Below are 15,785 nucleotides of genomic sequence, written 5' to 3'. Positions count from 1 at the left end.
AAGATGAATCAAAATTTATATATATATATAATTTATTATAATTGTATATTTGTTTTATTTATATAAGTTTATTCGAGGCTAAGCGAAGTCATTGTACACTTGGTACAACCAATTACATAGAGACATAGAACATAGAATATACAAATGAATAAATAAAATATATTTAACAATTTATTAATATTATATAATTATGTATGCTTTTCGTTTCATTTAACTGTTATCAGTAAAAGTATGAGCACATATCGCACTTTAAACATTAAAATGTAAACAATTTATATGGTATTGTTATATGTATTTAAATAGATATCGTTTGAAAACGTAGTTAAACTAAAATCATTGTACATTGTGTGCGCGTATCAGGAAAACGGCATTATATTAAAAAAAATATGTATACGTGCATAAATTCAAATGAACATAAAAAGAATTAAATGTTTATATTGCACTATAGCACTTGCATTATAGCACTATGACGTGTAATAAATAAAAATTAAGAAAAGATATATTCATGACACATGTTCAATTTTAATCAAATAAATTATACGTTCCTGAGACTTGATTGCGAATTTACATTACGTTTTACACATGTCTTTATATAACGCGCCATTAATCAATGCAAATAAAATATTTTTGAACTCGACTCGTTAATGTCATATTACGTGTTATTATCTCGGTGAAAAATTAAGCATGTGTATCCCAATTTTTATGAAAATCTATCATTTCAAAAGTAATAGAAATTTATTCGTTATTCCTCTTAAAGACATAATAAAACTAGCATAAATTTTTGCACTGCGAATTCGTATTGTTTCGTTATAATGACATTAATATCTATTGAAACATCAAATATTTTCGTCTTTTCTTATAGCCCAATTTTAGTCAGTCTAATCCACATTCAGATCACATTTTCAAACAGTTTTGAGTAAAAAAAATGGAAAATAAAGCGACTGCGTGTATCACTAAGAGCCACAACGATTCTATCACATACCGCGGAAGAAAAAACGGCAAAATAGACGAGGCAGAGCGCGACGAGAAAACGCTTCAAGTACAGCGTCATTTTCGATGCTTCCACGATACACCGAGCATCGTACTATACTGATCCTCGGCTCCTTGTAAAATCGTGTAGTTCGATTACTGATCGGCGCCGTTTTACTCAGAAGCAGATAGCCTTTGAAAACAAGCAGTCTGATTCATGGAAACTAGAGGGTTATCAGTTTAAGAGGTCGAGGTTCATTTGAGTTCGGCGTATGCGACAGCGGAGAAAAACGAGAACAGAATGCAAAAGATATAGATAATAAAGAATGGTGAGAAAAAGATAAAATACCCAGATAACTTCTGTTCACGCACGTAAAATAAAAAGAATGCCGACATGCGTATATGAGTCGACGCAATAAACGAGCGACTGCAAACAAAGTTATTTGCCCATCGACGAGCGAACAAACTTCTGGCGCTCGTTGATGATTATTACACACACAAGCTGGTCTTATAAAGGAACCGGCACGAACAGTACAAATGAACGAGATATGCTATTTTATATGCGCCGTTTTATTGAGCCTCTTTAGGAAACATTATCATACGAGAGACTTTTATGCCGATTTCAGCATCGCGATTTACAGTCTACGCGGAAGGTTGAAGTCGCAGTTGACAGTTCTGCGTCGATGGCTGCAGGTAGAGGTGACCGGGTCGAAAACGTAGGTGGGCTCGCATGCCTCCAGCTTGCATTTGCCGTTACTACACATCACGTATTTAGTGCAATCTTCGGGGTATGCCGACACCGCATAAGATTTTCCACCCTGTCCAAATCAAATATTACACAAAAGTATTACACAAAAAATCGCAAAATTATACGTATGAAATGTAAGTAACAGTATTAAATTTAAAGAAAACATATATAATCATGACATATATATATATATATATGTATATACTAATCGTATTTCTTAAACAAAGAGATGTTTTTATATTTTATATTTGCTTTATTACATTATTTATTATTTTATTTTACTGTTTTCTTTTTAAATTTTATATTTATTTTTTTATTTTTTTTATTTTATATTAATCTGACGGTTTTCCATATAAAACGTGTTGTAATAGATCTCTAATAATATATTCATTAAAGCATCATATTACACTATAATGTAATTCTATGGATTTAGCAGAAATAAATATTGGTGAAATATTAAGATATTAAAGCCCAAGTTGCACCAATGTTATTTGATTTCCAGCTTTAAGAGAGACTTAAAACTTTCGATTTTTTACAATAACCAATGTTATTTGGCTTCCGGCTTTAGGCTTTAAACTATAAATTAATCAACGATCAAATTATAATCTAAAGCCTAGAATCAAAGACCAAATAACATTGATTATTGTTAAAAGCCAAAAATTTTAATTTCTTATTTAAAGCTAAAATAACATTGGTGCAACCGAGCCTAAACAAAATAATAACGATAAAAGATAATGTTTTAAAAACTATATATTTTATCTTAAATGTAATTAAATTTTCTTTTAATGTTTAAAACATATGTATCTTTTTCAAAATCGTGACGCTTTAAAAAAAATTAATTAATTAATTAATTTCACACTTACTACTCTCATTCTCTTGGTACCAGAAATAAAGTGACAACAGTACATCAGAAGCAATAGAATTAGCAATCGGAACGACATCTTCGTATACAATCCTGGAATCCTATTCAGCCACGATTATATCAACGTAGTCAGAAGATTGTGGTATTTATTGCAAATCACGTGCAATCTGGTGGGAGTTTTGCTGATGCTGATCGTCACCGCGGAAACTACGTTGTTTTTAATACGGACGAGTTTGCAGATTGAGTTTATCGGAAGCTGCAAAAAATCGGTTATCTGCTCAATGCGTAAACGAAGGTCGTGTCCGGACTGTCATGATACTATATTCACGTCCACTCGCCGGACACCGTTTAATCGTCGTTTATTGCTGCTCGTTATTGCGTCGTACATAGGCATTATCGTGAGCAACGATATCACCGCTCTCGATGCATACGAGATTATTCTACAACTCGTCGATATTATCAGTCTATATGCAAAAATAATTTGCAATAATTTGTCTTATTTTTAATTATACAGATTAGTTTTTTATCTTAAATTAGATCGGTAGAGGAATTATTGATTGTAGCAATGACGTTTTCTTTTTAAATTTTATATTTATTTTTTTATTTTTTTTATTTTATATTAATCTGACGGTTTTCCATATAAAACGTGTTGTAATAGATCTCTAATAATATATTCATTAAAGCATCATATTACACTATAATGTAATTCTATGGATTTAGCAGAAATAAATATTGGTGAAATATTAAGATATTAAAGCCCAAGTTGCACCAATGTTATTTGATTTCCAGCTTTAAGAGAGACTTAAAACTTTCGATTTTTTACAATAACCAATGTTATTTGGCTTCCGGCTTTAGGCTTTAAACTATAAATTAATCAACGATCAAATTATAATCTAAAGCCTAGAATCAAAGACCAAATAACATTGATTATTGTTAAAAGCCAAAAATTTTAATTTCTTATTTAAAGCTAAAATAACATTGGTGCAACCGAGCCTAAACAAAATAATAACGATAAAAGATAATGTTTTAAAAACTATATATTTTATCTTAAATGTAATTAAATTTTCTTTTAATGTTTAAAACATATGTATCTTTTTCAAAATCGTGACGCTTTAAAAAAAATTAATTAATTAATTAATTTCACACTTACTACTCTCATTCTCTTGGTACCAGAAATAAAGTGACAACAGTACATCAGAAGCAATAGAATTAGCAATCGGAACGACATCTTCGTATACAATCCTGGAATCCTATTCAGCCACGATTATATCAACGTAGTCAGAAGATTGTGGTATTTATTGCAAATCACGTGCAATCTGGTGGGAGTTTTGCTGATGCTGATCGTCACCGCGGAAACTACGTTGTTTTTAATACGGACGAGTTTGCAGATTGAGTTTATCGGAAGCTGCAAAAAATCGGTTATCTGCTCAATGCGTAAACGAAGGTCGTGTCCGGACTGTCATGATACTATATTCACGTCCACTCGCCGGACACCGTTTAATCGTCGTTTATTGCTGCTCGTTATTGCGTCGTACATAGGCATTATCGTGAGCAACGATATCACCGCTCTCGATGCATACGAGATTATTCTACAACTCGTCGATATTATCAGTCTATATGCAAAAATAATTTGCAATAATTTGTCTTATTTTTAATTATACAGATTAGTTTTTTATCTTAAATTAGATCGGTAGAGGAATTATTGATTGTAGCAATGACAGCGATTTATGAACAATACAATGATTAATATGATATAATTTAAACTAATATCATAACTTTATTTGCGCAATACAGTAACAAATGTTCATACATTCGAATAGGATTGAAATATTGCAAAATAATCCCGCGTCTTACAATAAATTCTGATGAAATTGTAGATCAAAGTTTTCATCCACGATTAGAACATCCACTTCGGTCTCTCAGAGGATAATCGCAAGTACCTATAGCTGGATTAAATTCTGTTCCTCTGCCGCAGCTCATAATAAAGCAACCACTTGCATCGCATTGTTGATACTTGCTGCAATCGCCCGGATAAGGCAATACGTTTGCCTAAGTGAATAAATCATTCGATTAGCACCCAATAACGGCAAAGAGAAGAAGATAGGATATAAAGGAAGAATTTTATTTATAAGAGACTGTAGTAAAAGCTATGAAAATAAGTAGACATGAAAAGTAATACATTTTTTTATCTCTGAAAGATTCTTTGATAAGAGCATAATTATAGTTCAAAACAAATATCTACTTTAAATATTTAGTTTGTAATCAGGACACACAAAGCACACAAAGTTTAAAACAAACTACAAACCATATTTGACATTTTTACGCATAATTATATATTTGTATTATTATTGATATTTATCATCATTTGACAATGATGGCAAAAGACAAATGTTTATAAGCGCAATACTTGGAAACGCGCAAGAAGACATAGTTTTACTTCCGTTAAGAGCATTCGCTTTGCTTTTATATGATCAATTAACTCTCATACATTAACATTAATCTTCAATTTCTATGTTCAATGTGACTAGTATTTATAAAGTACTTACTTGTGTTTGTGTCATTACAAACGGCGTTGCGGACACTATTACATATAACAACAATGCACAAAATTTCATTTTGGATCTCGTCTTTAATCTTGTTGATCGTCGAGCTCAACTCAATTGATTTCCGTCGCCAAGAAATCAATCTTATATATATAATGGACACACGTGATTAAAGAAAATTTGATTACTATCACAAATTGCGGTTTGCTTATTACGCTTCTTGTATTTTCGTTATCTTTATGTATTTCGTTATCTTTATGCAGAAGGCTAAAGGTGATGTCAATCTTCGTTTCTCGAACATATCAGCAACAATATCTAAATAGAAGAAAGATGCCTGTGTATATATGTATGTGTGTGTGTATATATGTGTAAGTGTGTTGCAATAACATTTTCTTTGGTGCATTACGTCATTAGGAAAAATGTATGGATATTTATAGAGAATTGCAGGAAATATCTAAAATTGTTAAAAGTTGAATATTTATATACTCCTTCTGAAAAATTATATCTATTTACGCGGACTTACATCAAAACAATTGGATTTCCCAACAATTTTTATAACACGTGATCAAGACCTTCGACCAACATTGGCAATACATTAATTCCTTCTTCACAAGAAAGACATTGACTACCGGACAAAGATTTGTGACCACACACATCACATGAACTACATATTTACAGAAGTGAGCGACTACTATGGACAAGAAAGAAGAAGACAACGTTTTTAACGAGCAAAATTTGATTAATATTGCATAATAACAGAATATGATTTAGCCTCTAGTGACCTTGCTAATTTTCTCTATGTTAGTTACTCGTTTTAACATCCTTTAATTTATTATAAACTTATTATTAATTTATTAACTTAAAATATTGAATTATTAAAAGGTTTATTTAAGTTAGATTCTTTTTTTTGAAGAATTATTAGAGATAAATATATCCAAAAAATTAAAATTAATTTTTAAAGATTGAATATAAGTTCGTCTTAAATTTTTATAATTATCAAAAGAAAAAATAGATAAAATATATTAAGAATAAAATTTGTCTAATTATTATAGAAAGTGATTTACTAGGTTGGGCTTCAGCTTCAGCTCATCTGGTTCATAAAATAAAAGTATATATTTGTAAAAATTTGAAATATAATTTGTTTAATAGACTAAAGTATTGATATTAAGGACAGGATCTATAAAAGAGAGAGATATACTTATATAAAAATAAAAGATAATAAAACAATTACTCTTTTCTAAGTTTATTAGGAATAGAGAATAACTAATGCAAATTAGAAAATATTGTTCAGATTAAACAAAGATTTTATATAATAAATTCTATATATAATATTATAGGATTATTTGTGTGCTAGTGTAAAATTCAATTAAATTAGTCTCCATAAATATAAGAGTATTTAAGTTTAATATTACGAAAAATAAAGATAACGATTTTAAATCCTAGAATATCTTTATTAGTAAAATAAATATGGAAAGAAATTTTGTTTAAATTTTTGTTAGTTTCTAGTGAATTTAATAATCCTGGTTAATAAAAAAAATAAATGTAATATTATTATTAGAGTGATAATAATGATAAAATAAAGAATTGAATAAAATCGATATTTAATGTTGCATTATTAATTGAAAATTCTCAAATTCATTGAACTGTTACCAATATAGGATTAGGGATAGGTCACCAATATATAGGATTGTTGATACTAAATTAGTAATTACACAGAATGCGCAGTAAAACGATCGAATCACAGATTCGAGTGATTAACATAGCGATAAGCTCCGTGATATATCCATCGTTAAATAAATAATAAATCTATATTTTAAATTATTAGAGAGAGAAAGAGAAACAAGAAGGGGTAGAGAAAGAGAGTAAGAAAGAAAGAGGGACAGAGAGAAAAGAGAGGATTGGGGAGAGAGAGAGAGAGAGAGAGTTATTAACAGATTTATATACAAAGAATATTATATTATAAAATTTATATATATAATTTATTTGTACACAAATAGTTGACTCGTGAAAAACAAGATGAAATATGTTTATGTTTTCGGCGAAAATTTCTCTTTTCTTCCAAAGCGGCATCTAGATATTATCCTTTCACGCAGTAACCGGTATGGATGAGGTGATTCGGAAGTAGTTACCGGCACTCTTGCGAAGCGACGTAATTTCAGAGACAACAAGACTAGATTTTGGAAAAGACCAAATGCACTACTAGTTGCCCAGTACAAACTCAGGCACTGGAAAAAAATATTTAGATAATTATTTATTTGCAATGTAATTCAACTATTCTTGTATTTTTTCGTTACTTACCGATGGTACATACATAGCGATGGGGATCATAACTATCGCAGCAATTCTGAAGAAATAAGTCAAATATTGCTTCAATTTTGTTAACTCTTTTACCCTATTCATATAATTTATCTGTAATAATATAAAATTAATATTATAGAAATAAATTCTTAGAGTAGTTGATTTTTTTTAAATTTCCGTGATGATATTCCAATCAATTATTAGAAAAACTTACTTCTATAATAGCTAAATTAAATAATCCCAATGCTATAGGAAGTACAAAAGGATCTGCTATGGTTAAGTTTGTAATCCAAAGAAATCCATCAGTTGTAAATTCCTGATAAGTGGTATAAGCATCTAATTGGAAAAATATGTACAGAATATATTAATTCTTCTGTTTTATTCAAGCATTGCCATACGTACCAGCATCCTGTTTAGGTAGTATATAACATAAATTTCTAATGGACATTGATAATGATATCCATAAAGGTATCTGCACTAATACCAATATGCTAGCTTTAGCTGGATGACAATTTTCTCGAACAATCAATTTATTCCATTGTTTCTTCATCTATAATAAAAATGATAAATATTTATTATATTAAAGATCAAATATAGTAACCAAGTTTTATTGCTATTGTTAATTTGCAAACTTGAATTAAACTAGAGACAAAACATTACCTACAGAGTGATTGTACAAACGCCTAGCATATTCTTTGGACCAATTATATTTATGTATCCCATAATTTGTCTCTATTTTCATTTCTTTAACTATTTCATCCATTTCAGACTTAAGATTTTCCAATTTCGCAAATATATATTGCTGAAAAAAAAAATTATTATAGCTATCATAAGAAAAAATTGTATTTTATTTTGAGATAATGTTTAATAATAAAATAAAGTAAAATAAAATAAAAAACTAATCAAACAGTTTTCAAAGTAAATTTATATAAAATAGAAAATAATAAAAAAAAAATACTTATTAGTTATATAATTAGTCTTGAACTGTTTCTCGTCATATCTTCTATATATTCAAATAATGATAGATGTATCAAAATTACAGAACAATATATATATATAATAATGAATATCATAAATCTACCTGATACAAAGATAGCGGCAATGTTATCGCTGTCCTCGTCATAATAGTGGTAAGTACAATAACTGACCACCATGGCAAACCTGTATAGTCATGCATCCATAATAATGAATCTTGTGTGAATTTAACAAGTGCACTCTCTGATAATGTTCTGAAGATGCCACTGAATTGCATTGGAACTTGACTTTCAGCGATAGAATCAACATTAACACTTGAAAAATGTCTAATACTGTTATAATGCTGACTACTGTAATAATTTTTACATCCTATGCGTTTCTCTTTGTCATTATGCGAAATTACATGGAAAATCATTTGAGGATAAGACACATAGTGAAAATTATTCTGTACTCTTGAACCATATTGCCTAATTATGATATTATTTAATGACAACTGTTGATTAAGAAAAATTAAATCTTGAGTAACATTTGTACAAGATGTACTGTAATTATTATATACAGTATGAGATAATGTATTTGATAATACATTAAAATTAGTGGCATTAATGCTGATCCGTTTAAACTGTCTCAAAAAGACATTTTGTAACTTTGTTAAGTGCATGGTAAACATTAGTAGGAGCAAGTAGTAACTCAAAAAAACATTAAATTAAACGTATGCATCAATATGAGACCTATTTATTGTACACTGTAGAATTTTATTTTTATGATACTCGCACATTTACTGATAATTTAAGATATATACAACTATATGCGAAATTTTTTTCGCGCAATTTTTAGACAGTGTCAAACTATCGTAACATAAAAAGGTTATATGTTATAACCTAATAGTAGTGTCTAATAGCAGAAAGAAGCCTGAGAGGGGTCACGCCGCTATTTTTCATAAGGCGCTTTTTCTAGCTGGTACAGTAGTGTCAACTAGATCCATTTTAAAGCTGGCGGAACTACATAGCCAGATTACATTTCGGTGCCATGGTAAAACAACCGGTTGATGCATGTACGTGCTAGATCGATAATTGTGGATCAAAATTGCGGAGAAATATTATGGATTTATTAATGTTTTATTAGCTGCGCGTGGTATATGCGCACCACACACACACACACACACACACACACACACATGTGACATAAAATTAATTTTCTTAAATTAATTTTCCCAATAATTTTTTCCCTAATTTTTAAATATAAAACATGTAAAAGATATTCACAATAAATTGTTTTTACATTTTTCTTATTCTTGAAAGAAAATTATCAAGCATTTTAAGGGGACATACCCATTTGAAATTTCGAAAAATGAATACATTTTTTAGATTTTTTTATAGCGCGACTTGATAAAAATTTTTAATTTTTTTACAATATTAATACAATATTATTAACTACTTAAATAAAAAAGTTTAGCTTAAAAAAAATTTTTTTTAAAGTTGTGCGAATATTTGCAGATTTATGTTTTTATCGAAAGCGAGAGCGAGAACGAATAAAGAGCAAACGAGCGATTTTTATTATAGTTGAATATGTAATCAAAATTCTTATTATTAGTTTAGTTAAAAATTATTTGATTTATGTTGTGTTTGATATCATTTTAATTGCAAAAATCTCATTAATCCATTAAAATTATTATCAAACCGATAAAATACAAGTAAGAATCTCTCTTAAAGTAAGAATCGAAGTGAAATCTAAATTATAAATTATCGTTTTGTTGCGATTCTTACGAATAATAACTATTTTCCTATCGATACTTATGCTGCGATCCGATATTCGCTAGCAGTATTAAAAATCTATAGTGTACGTGATGTAAACTATAGATTTTTAGTACTGGCAGCAAATATGGAAACGCAGCCTTGAGTAAAGATATTTTGTCCAATGCTTTATCGTTTGACTTGTCGACGATTTAAATATGATTTGGATTGAGAACGCGCAATAAAATAGTCGAATTGCAAGTCCGAGTAATTAACATAATGATAAGCTCTGTAATATATATAGATATTAATCGTTTACTAAATAATTGATCTATAATTTAAAATACTTGTATAATTTAATATTCAGCGTGTATATACGTCATAATAATTTTGGTTGGGAATTATAAATAACATGGTATGCGGCCTTGGCAGCGTAAACAATAGCGCGCTATTGTTTATATGTTACGGCCTTGTTATTATTTGTATGGCGATACTTGAATAGTATTGTAATAGTGGGAGAGACGATCTGTCGAATTCCTTTCCCCCTCTCCCACTTCTTATTTCTTATCATTCGTACGAAGACATTTAAACAGTGATATAATAGTTCGAGACGCTCCGTCAAATTTCTTTTCTAAATGTGATCGCGACAAATATCGGGAAATAATATAATATAATTAATAATTAATTATCTCTCTCTCTTATCGTTTGACTTTTCGACGATTTAAATATAATTCGGATTGAAAACGCGCAATAAAATAGTCGAATCGCAGGTCTGAGTAATTAACATAACAATAAGTTTTGTGATATATTAATAGTTAAATTAAATAATTGATCTAAAATTTAAAATACTTGTAATAATTTAATATTCCGCCTGTATATTCGTCATAGTATGTAAAATATTTCGGCACCAAATTATTAATAACATGGTTTTTGGCCTCGGCGGCGTAAACAATAGCGCGCTAATGTTTACGTGCTTCGGTCTTGTTATCATTCGCACGCCGACACTCGAACAGTAAAGTAGTAGTGCGAAACGCTTCGTATCTTGTCAAATTTCTTTTCTAAACGTGATCGTTCTAAAGGTTTACTGTGAAGGGGAAACCAAATACCCAGCGTCGTTGGTGCTGTCATTGTGTCGTGAATGATGGAATTATTAGAGTTATTAGTAGTGTTTTTTTTTCAAAATTTATAAAATTGTTTTATTAATCTGTTTATTATTATATTCATCGAATATAAAATTCAATGCGTACAATAAATTTTTTTAAATATTAATTATTTTGGGCGCCGTTACAATTTGGATCTTTTATTTGTATGTTACAGATCAACATAGCGACCCTGACATTCTGAGAGGAGGAGAAGGCCTAGGAGAGGCATCCTGCACCGGCGGAGCAACCCTAAGGTGAGTATTTATTATTTGTATATCAGTTGTTAAAAATCGCGTACGCGCATTAATTCGGTCTTTTTATTTATATGTAATTATTGTATATATATTATAATTGTATTAATAATATTATAAATTATAATTCCCTTTTTTTGTAAATTACACGAAAATTTACCGAAAGAACATATATAATGACAATATAATTGAAATTCTTCTAAATTAATATATTTGTTAAATATCAGTTTCTATATTATTTTTTTGAGATATTTATAAATTTAAGAGCTTTGTGTTTTTATACCAAACAATTATTGATAAATTCGGAAAATTATATTTCAAACTTTATATATATATCACGAATACCGCTAATTCTTCTAATATTTAATAGAAAAATTATTGAATAAAATTGTGAAGACTCGATGTTAAGCTAACGATTAAATATTAGCCTTTCGTTCACGAAATTTGACGGCTGCTTCCGACATTGCAGAATCGCGAATAAATTATTTCGAATTTCATGATTTAATTTTGATTTGATTGATATTTATGAATTTCGTGTCGGAATTAAATATTCATCAAATTAATTAATTAGCTACATTGCGAAAACACCGCGTTCTTTCCATCTTCTTGGACGCGATTGCTGTCATAGCTAAGGGGCCTTATCGCTGTCCCTCTCGTCAGATAAACGTTAGTAAAGTTGCGTGGTTCGTACCGATCTTTTTCTTCGTTAAAAGTGTTCTTTTATCATTATTAATATTAGTATTATTTTTGTGTTAATGCTGAAAAGACTTAATAGTAGATTGGACATGAATATAACTACCGTGTATAGATAAATTTCCATTTTTCAAGAAAATTTAAATTGCAATCAATTTGCCCGTTTCTATTGACTTTTTTTGATACAAAAATTATGGTTACGAACGAATGTATTTTATTGCTTAATTTTTAATTAATATAATTTTTGTTTTTTCTCTTTTACAAAATATTTCTGGGCACTGAGGATATTAACATTAGGTTCTTTTAAGAAATTATTTGCAGGTATTGGACATCCCGCCATTTTAGGAGAATTCTGGATAGTTTTTAGATATACTATTCTATAGATATAATAAAATACATGCGCAAATTAACATATTATTTCAAAAAATTTTTATACTGTTTTTGAGTATTATGTTACAAAATATTATGTATGAATGAAACATAAAATGTGCAGACACTTAAAAATTTCGAGACAAATCGAATGGGTACCCCGATATCAGTAAAATATCAACAAATTAATTTATTTAAAAGCTATAGAAAAATAGCTTAGAATTAATTATTTGAAATTATATCAATTTATTTTATCTTGCAATTTTTAAAATTTTGCTATTATTGGGTTCGATTTTTCTCGAACAGTTGGTACCCGAGAATTATTTGTATTCGCACATTTAATACTAACTACAATAATGATGCACGTATTTTATTATCCATAAATATAATCGTTCGTAACCACATTTTCATAAAATTGTTATATCCATTTATTTATTTTTCAATATTAGAAATATATTTCTTAATAATGGAAGAACACATTTTCTCGCGGAAGTCTTAATCTAAATTGAAGATAATGACAGTGGTAACTGTCATTGATTTGTTACCGAAATCATTGCTATTGGGAGCAGTCCGGAAGATCCGGGATTCGTTCCCTCCTACAGCGGGGTCCTTGATATTTAACGGATCACTTAACTTTTCTTTGCGGGTTGATCTTGCGGGGACCGATGTAGAAGCAAGAAGTTGATCGTTCTCCACTTTTAGGATCGTTCTTGTCTTCGTCGGATATTAACCGGCGTGTTATCTGGCGGAGGGACCTTGACCTGGTCAAATCGTTGAGCCAGTTATCCTCCACTGAACGCGGCGATAACGCGCACTTTTTTTATACGGTATTTTAAGACTTATATAGTTTTATCTTGTTTAGTCAATTCTTCGCGAAACGGTACATATATTTTATTCTCAATCGCAATATTTAATTTAATTTAATTTAATAAAATCACGCATTTGAAAATAAATCGGACATCAGATTTTATATTCAAATTGTATACAAATGTCCTATATTATAGAAGTCCTATATTATAAGAAGCACTCCAAATGTCCGTCGAAACATTTTTTTAGTATGTAGTAATTATATCGTTCCTCCGATTGCGCATGCACATTGGAATCGCGAATATTACGGCTATCGACGATTTATTTATTCGTCGCGTTTTATTCACAAATTTTAAATCACGATTTATCTTGTGATTTAATCGTTGATTTACATCGAAGCTTCGTCTATCTTTTCTCGGATATTTTCTTTGAAACTCTACGCAAAATGCGCCAGTCTAACAAAAAGTACTTTTTTCTTCTTAATTCAAAAATGATCGATGAATTTATTAACAACTCTTTTGATCAAAATCATTTGCATTATATAAACTTAATATGCATTTTGGATTTTGAAATATATATTTTATATATATTTTTATAATATATTTTGTATAATATATTTTTAAAGTTTTTGTAATATATTTTGTAGTTATACATTATAAATTTGTAATTATCTATTATATACACTTTATATAATTCTTCATGTATTATATTTTTTATTTGATATATTTGTAAAACCTGTTTATTAAAAGAAACCTATATATTAAAAAAAATTAAAATAAAAATATTTCCTCCTTGATGGTATCTCCACCTTAGCGAAGGCATTTGCCGGGTGAGGAGGTTTGTGTGCTCTAACGAACCTGAGAGCTATGCCGGCGGTAATGTATAGCGTTTTCAAATGAAGTTTAATTATTCTGAGGCCGATTAATTATGTCATATACTTCGTCTTGGGTTATTAAAAATACTTGAATTATTATATAGATTGATCAATTAAATACTTTAGAAATCGTATAATTGATTAATCAGGGCAAAGAATTTTGTATTTTAAAGACAAAATAACGTCAAAAACGGAGAACGTACTTTATATTATTTATATTAATCAGATTCTCTCAAAACCTATTTTTGGTCAAATATATATTCATGGTAAATTGGGTTTAATCGCACTCAAAGCGATCAAACTTGCTTCACTCAAAAACGCTAATAGTTACCGGTAGGGTCACCCATGCCGGACAGTCGAAGGGGAAGAGTCAGACTAAGAGAGATACTGTAGTTACATTTTTTTATATTAATATTTTTAAATAAAATGAAAGCGAAAAAGACAATAATAGAGAAAAGAGAGCTTTAGTCGTTTTTGAAATTAATGTCGTATACTTACAAATATAAATATAAATTTCTCGAGAAAAATATTATTTTCGCATTTCCGGCCTTTTAATTAAAATTCTGAGTGAAATTCCACAAGATAGAAAACACACTCTTAACATTTTATACGCTAAAAAAACAATATTGCATAAAACACCGCGATTTTTGGCAGTTTATGATATTTTACAAAAATCTGACAGCTGATAGTATCACCAGCAATCATATAAACATGAAAAAATTAATTAACGCTGTCAAGAATTAAAACTCCTTAAAAAACAATAAAACACGGTTAAAATCGTAGAAAAATATAATTAATTATGCTTATATAAATTTTTTAATGTATATCGATGAGTACTAGTGCATCCAACTGAATTCATAAATTAAAGTGACAGCGATTTATTGTATATATCTTCTACACATTATATTTAAAAATTAGGAAAAAAATTATTAAGAAAAAGAATTTAAGAAAATTTATTTTATTTTACATGCGCATATACATAAAAATACTTTAATTAAAATTTATTATCGCTGTAGTATATATATAGAATGATAAAACATCACGCGCGCAGCTAATAAAACATTAATAAATCCATAATATTTTTTCGCGTTTTTGATCCGCGATTATGTATATTTAGTACGGACGTGCACCAACCGGCCGTTTTACCATGGCACCGAAAGTAAATCTGGCCATGTAGTTCCGCCGGCTCTAAAATGGATCTAGTTGACGTTACTGTATACGAGCTAGAAAAGGCGCCTTTCGAAAAACGGCGGCGTGGCCTCTCTCAGGCTTCTCTCATATAACATTACCTAATAGCAGCTTCGTTTAATGCTACCATCTGCATTCATTTTGAAAATTCCGTAGAATTACATAGTCAAACTATTTTTACTGCCGATAAAATCTCTATTTAATTTGCGTCCATACTACATATTTCCATAAAGTTGCTTGTAATTCTCTTCTATTCTTCTTTATTAATTATTATTAAAATCTAACTATTAAAACATTAATTATTATTAAAAACATTATATTATTATCTTTTTA

General features: G+C 29.2%; 2 protein-coding genes and 1 long non-coding RNA gene across 3 annotated transcripts; all 3 read right to left on the bottom strand.

The window, feature by feature from the left end:
* Window positions 1-11: 11 nt before the first annotated feature.
* Window positions 12-3,033, bottom strand: LOC115243674. Its single transcript, XR_003885253.1, has 2 exons — window positions 2,581-3,033; window positions 12-1,787 (listed from the first exon to the last, which is right to left on the bottom strand). It is a non-coding gene; the product is annotated as an uncharacterized LOC115243674 (long non-coding RNA).
* Window positions 3,034-4,307: 1,274 nt separating this feature from the next.
* On the bottom strand, window positions 4,308-5,282 carry LOC115243673 (probable chitinase 10). Its single transcript, XM_029820835.1, has 2 exons — window positions 5,126-5,282; window positions 4,308-4,628 (listed from the first exon to the last, which is right to left on the bottom strand). Exons 1-2 carry the CDS (start codon window positions 5,192-5,194, stop codon window positions 4,467-4,469), a joined length of 231 nt encoding a protein of 76 aa, XP_029676695.1. The 5' UTR covers window positions 5,195-5,282; the 3' UTR covers window positions 4,308-4,466.
* A 1,784-nt stretch (window positions 5,283-7,066) lies between these two features.
* LOC115243640 (cytochrome c oxidase assembly protein COX18, mitochondrial) lies at window positions 7,067-9,277 on the bottom strand. The gene is made up of 6 exons (XM_029820782.1): window positions 8,502-9,277; window positions 8,085-8,222; window positions 7,823-7,970; window positions 7,635-7,756; window positions 7,421-7,531; window positions 7,067-7,347 (listed from the first exon to the last, which is right to left on the bottom strand). Exons 1-6 carry the CDS (start codon window positions 9,063-9,065, stop codon window positions 7,150-7,152), a joined length of 1,281 nt encoding a protein of 426 aa, XP_029676642.1. The 5' UTR covers window positions 9,066-9,277; the 3' UTR covers window positions 7,067-7,149.
* Between the last annotated feature and the right edge of the window lie 6,508 nt (window positions 9,278-15,785).

This window comes from Formica exsecta, unplaced genomic scaffold (assembly GCF_003651465.1).
Source record: "Formica exsecta isolate Colony F162 unplaced genomic scaffold, ASM365146v1 scaffold72, whole genome shotgun sequence".
NCBI lineage: Eukaryota > Metazoa > Arthropoda > Insecta > Hymenoptera > Formicidae > Formica > Formica exsecta.
This window is presented reverse-complemented; position numbering and strand designations above follow the sequence as displayed.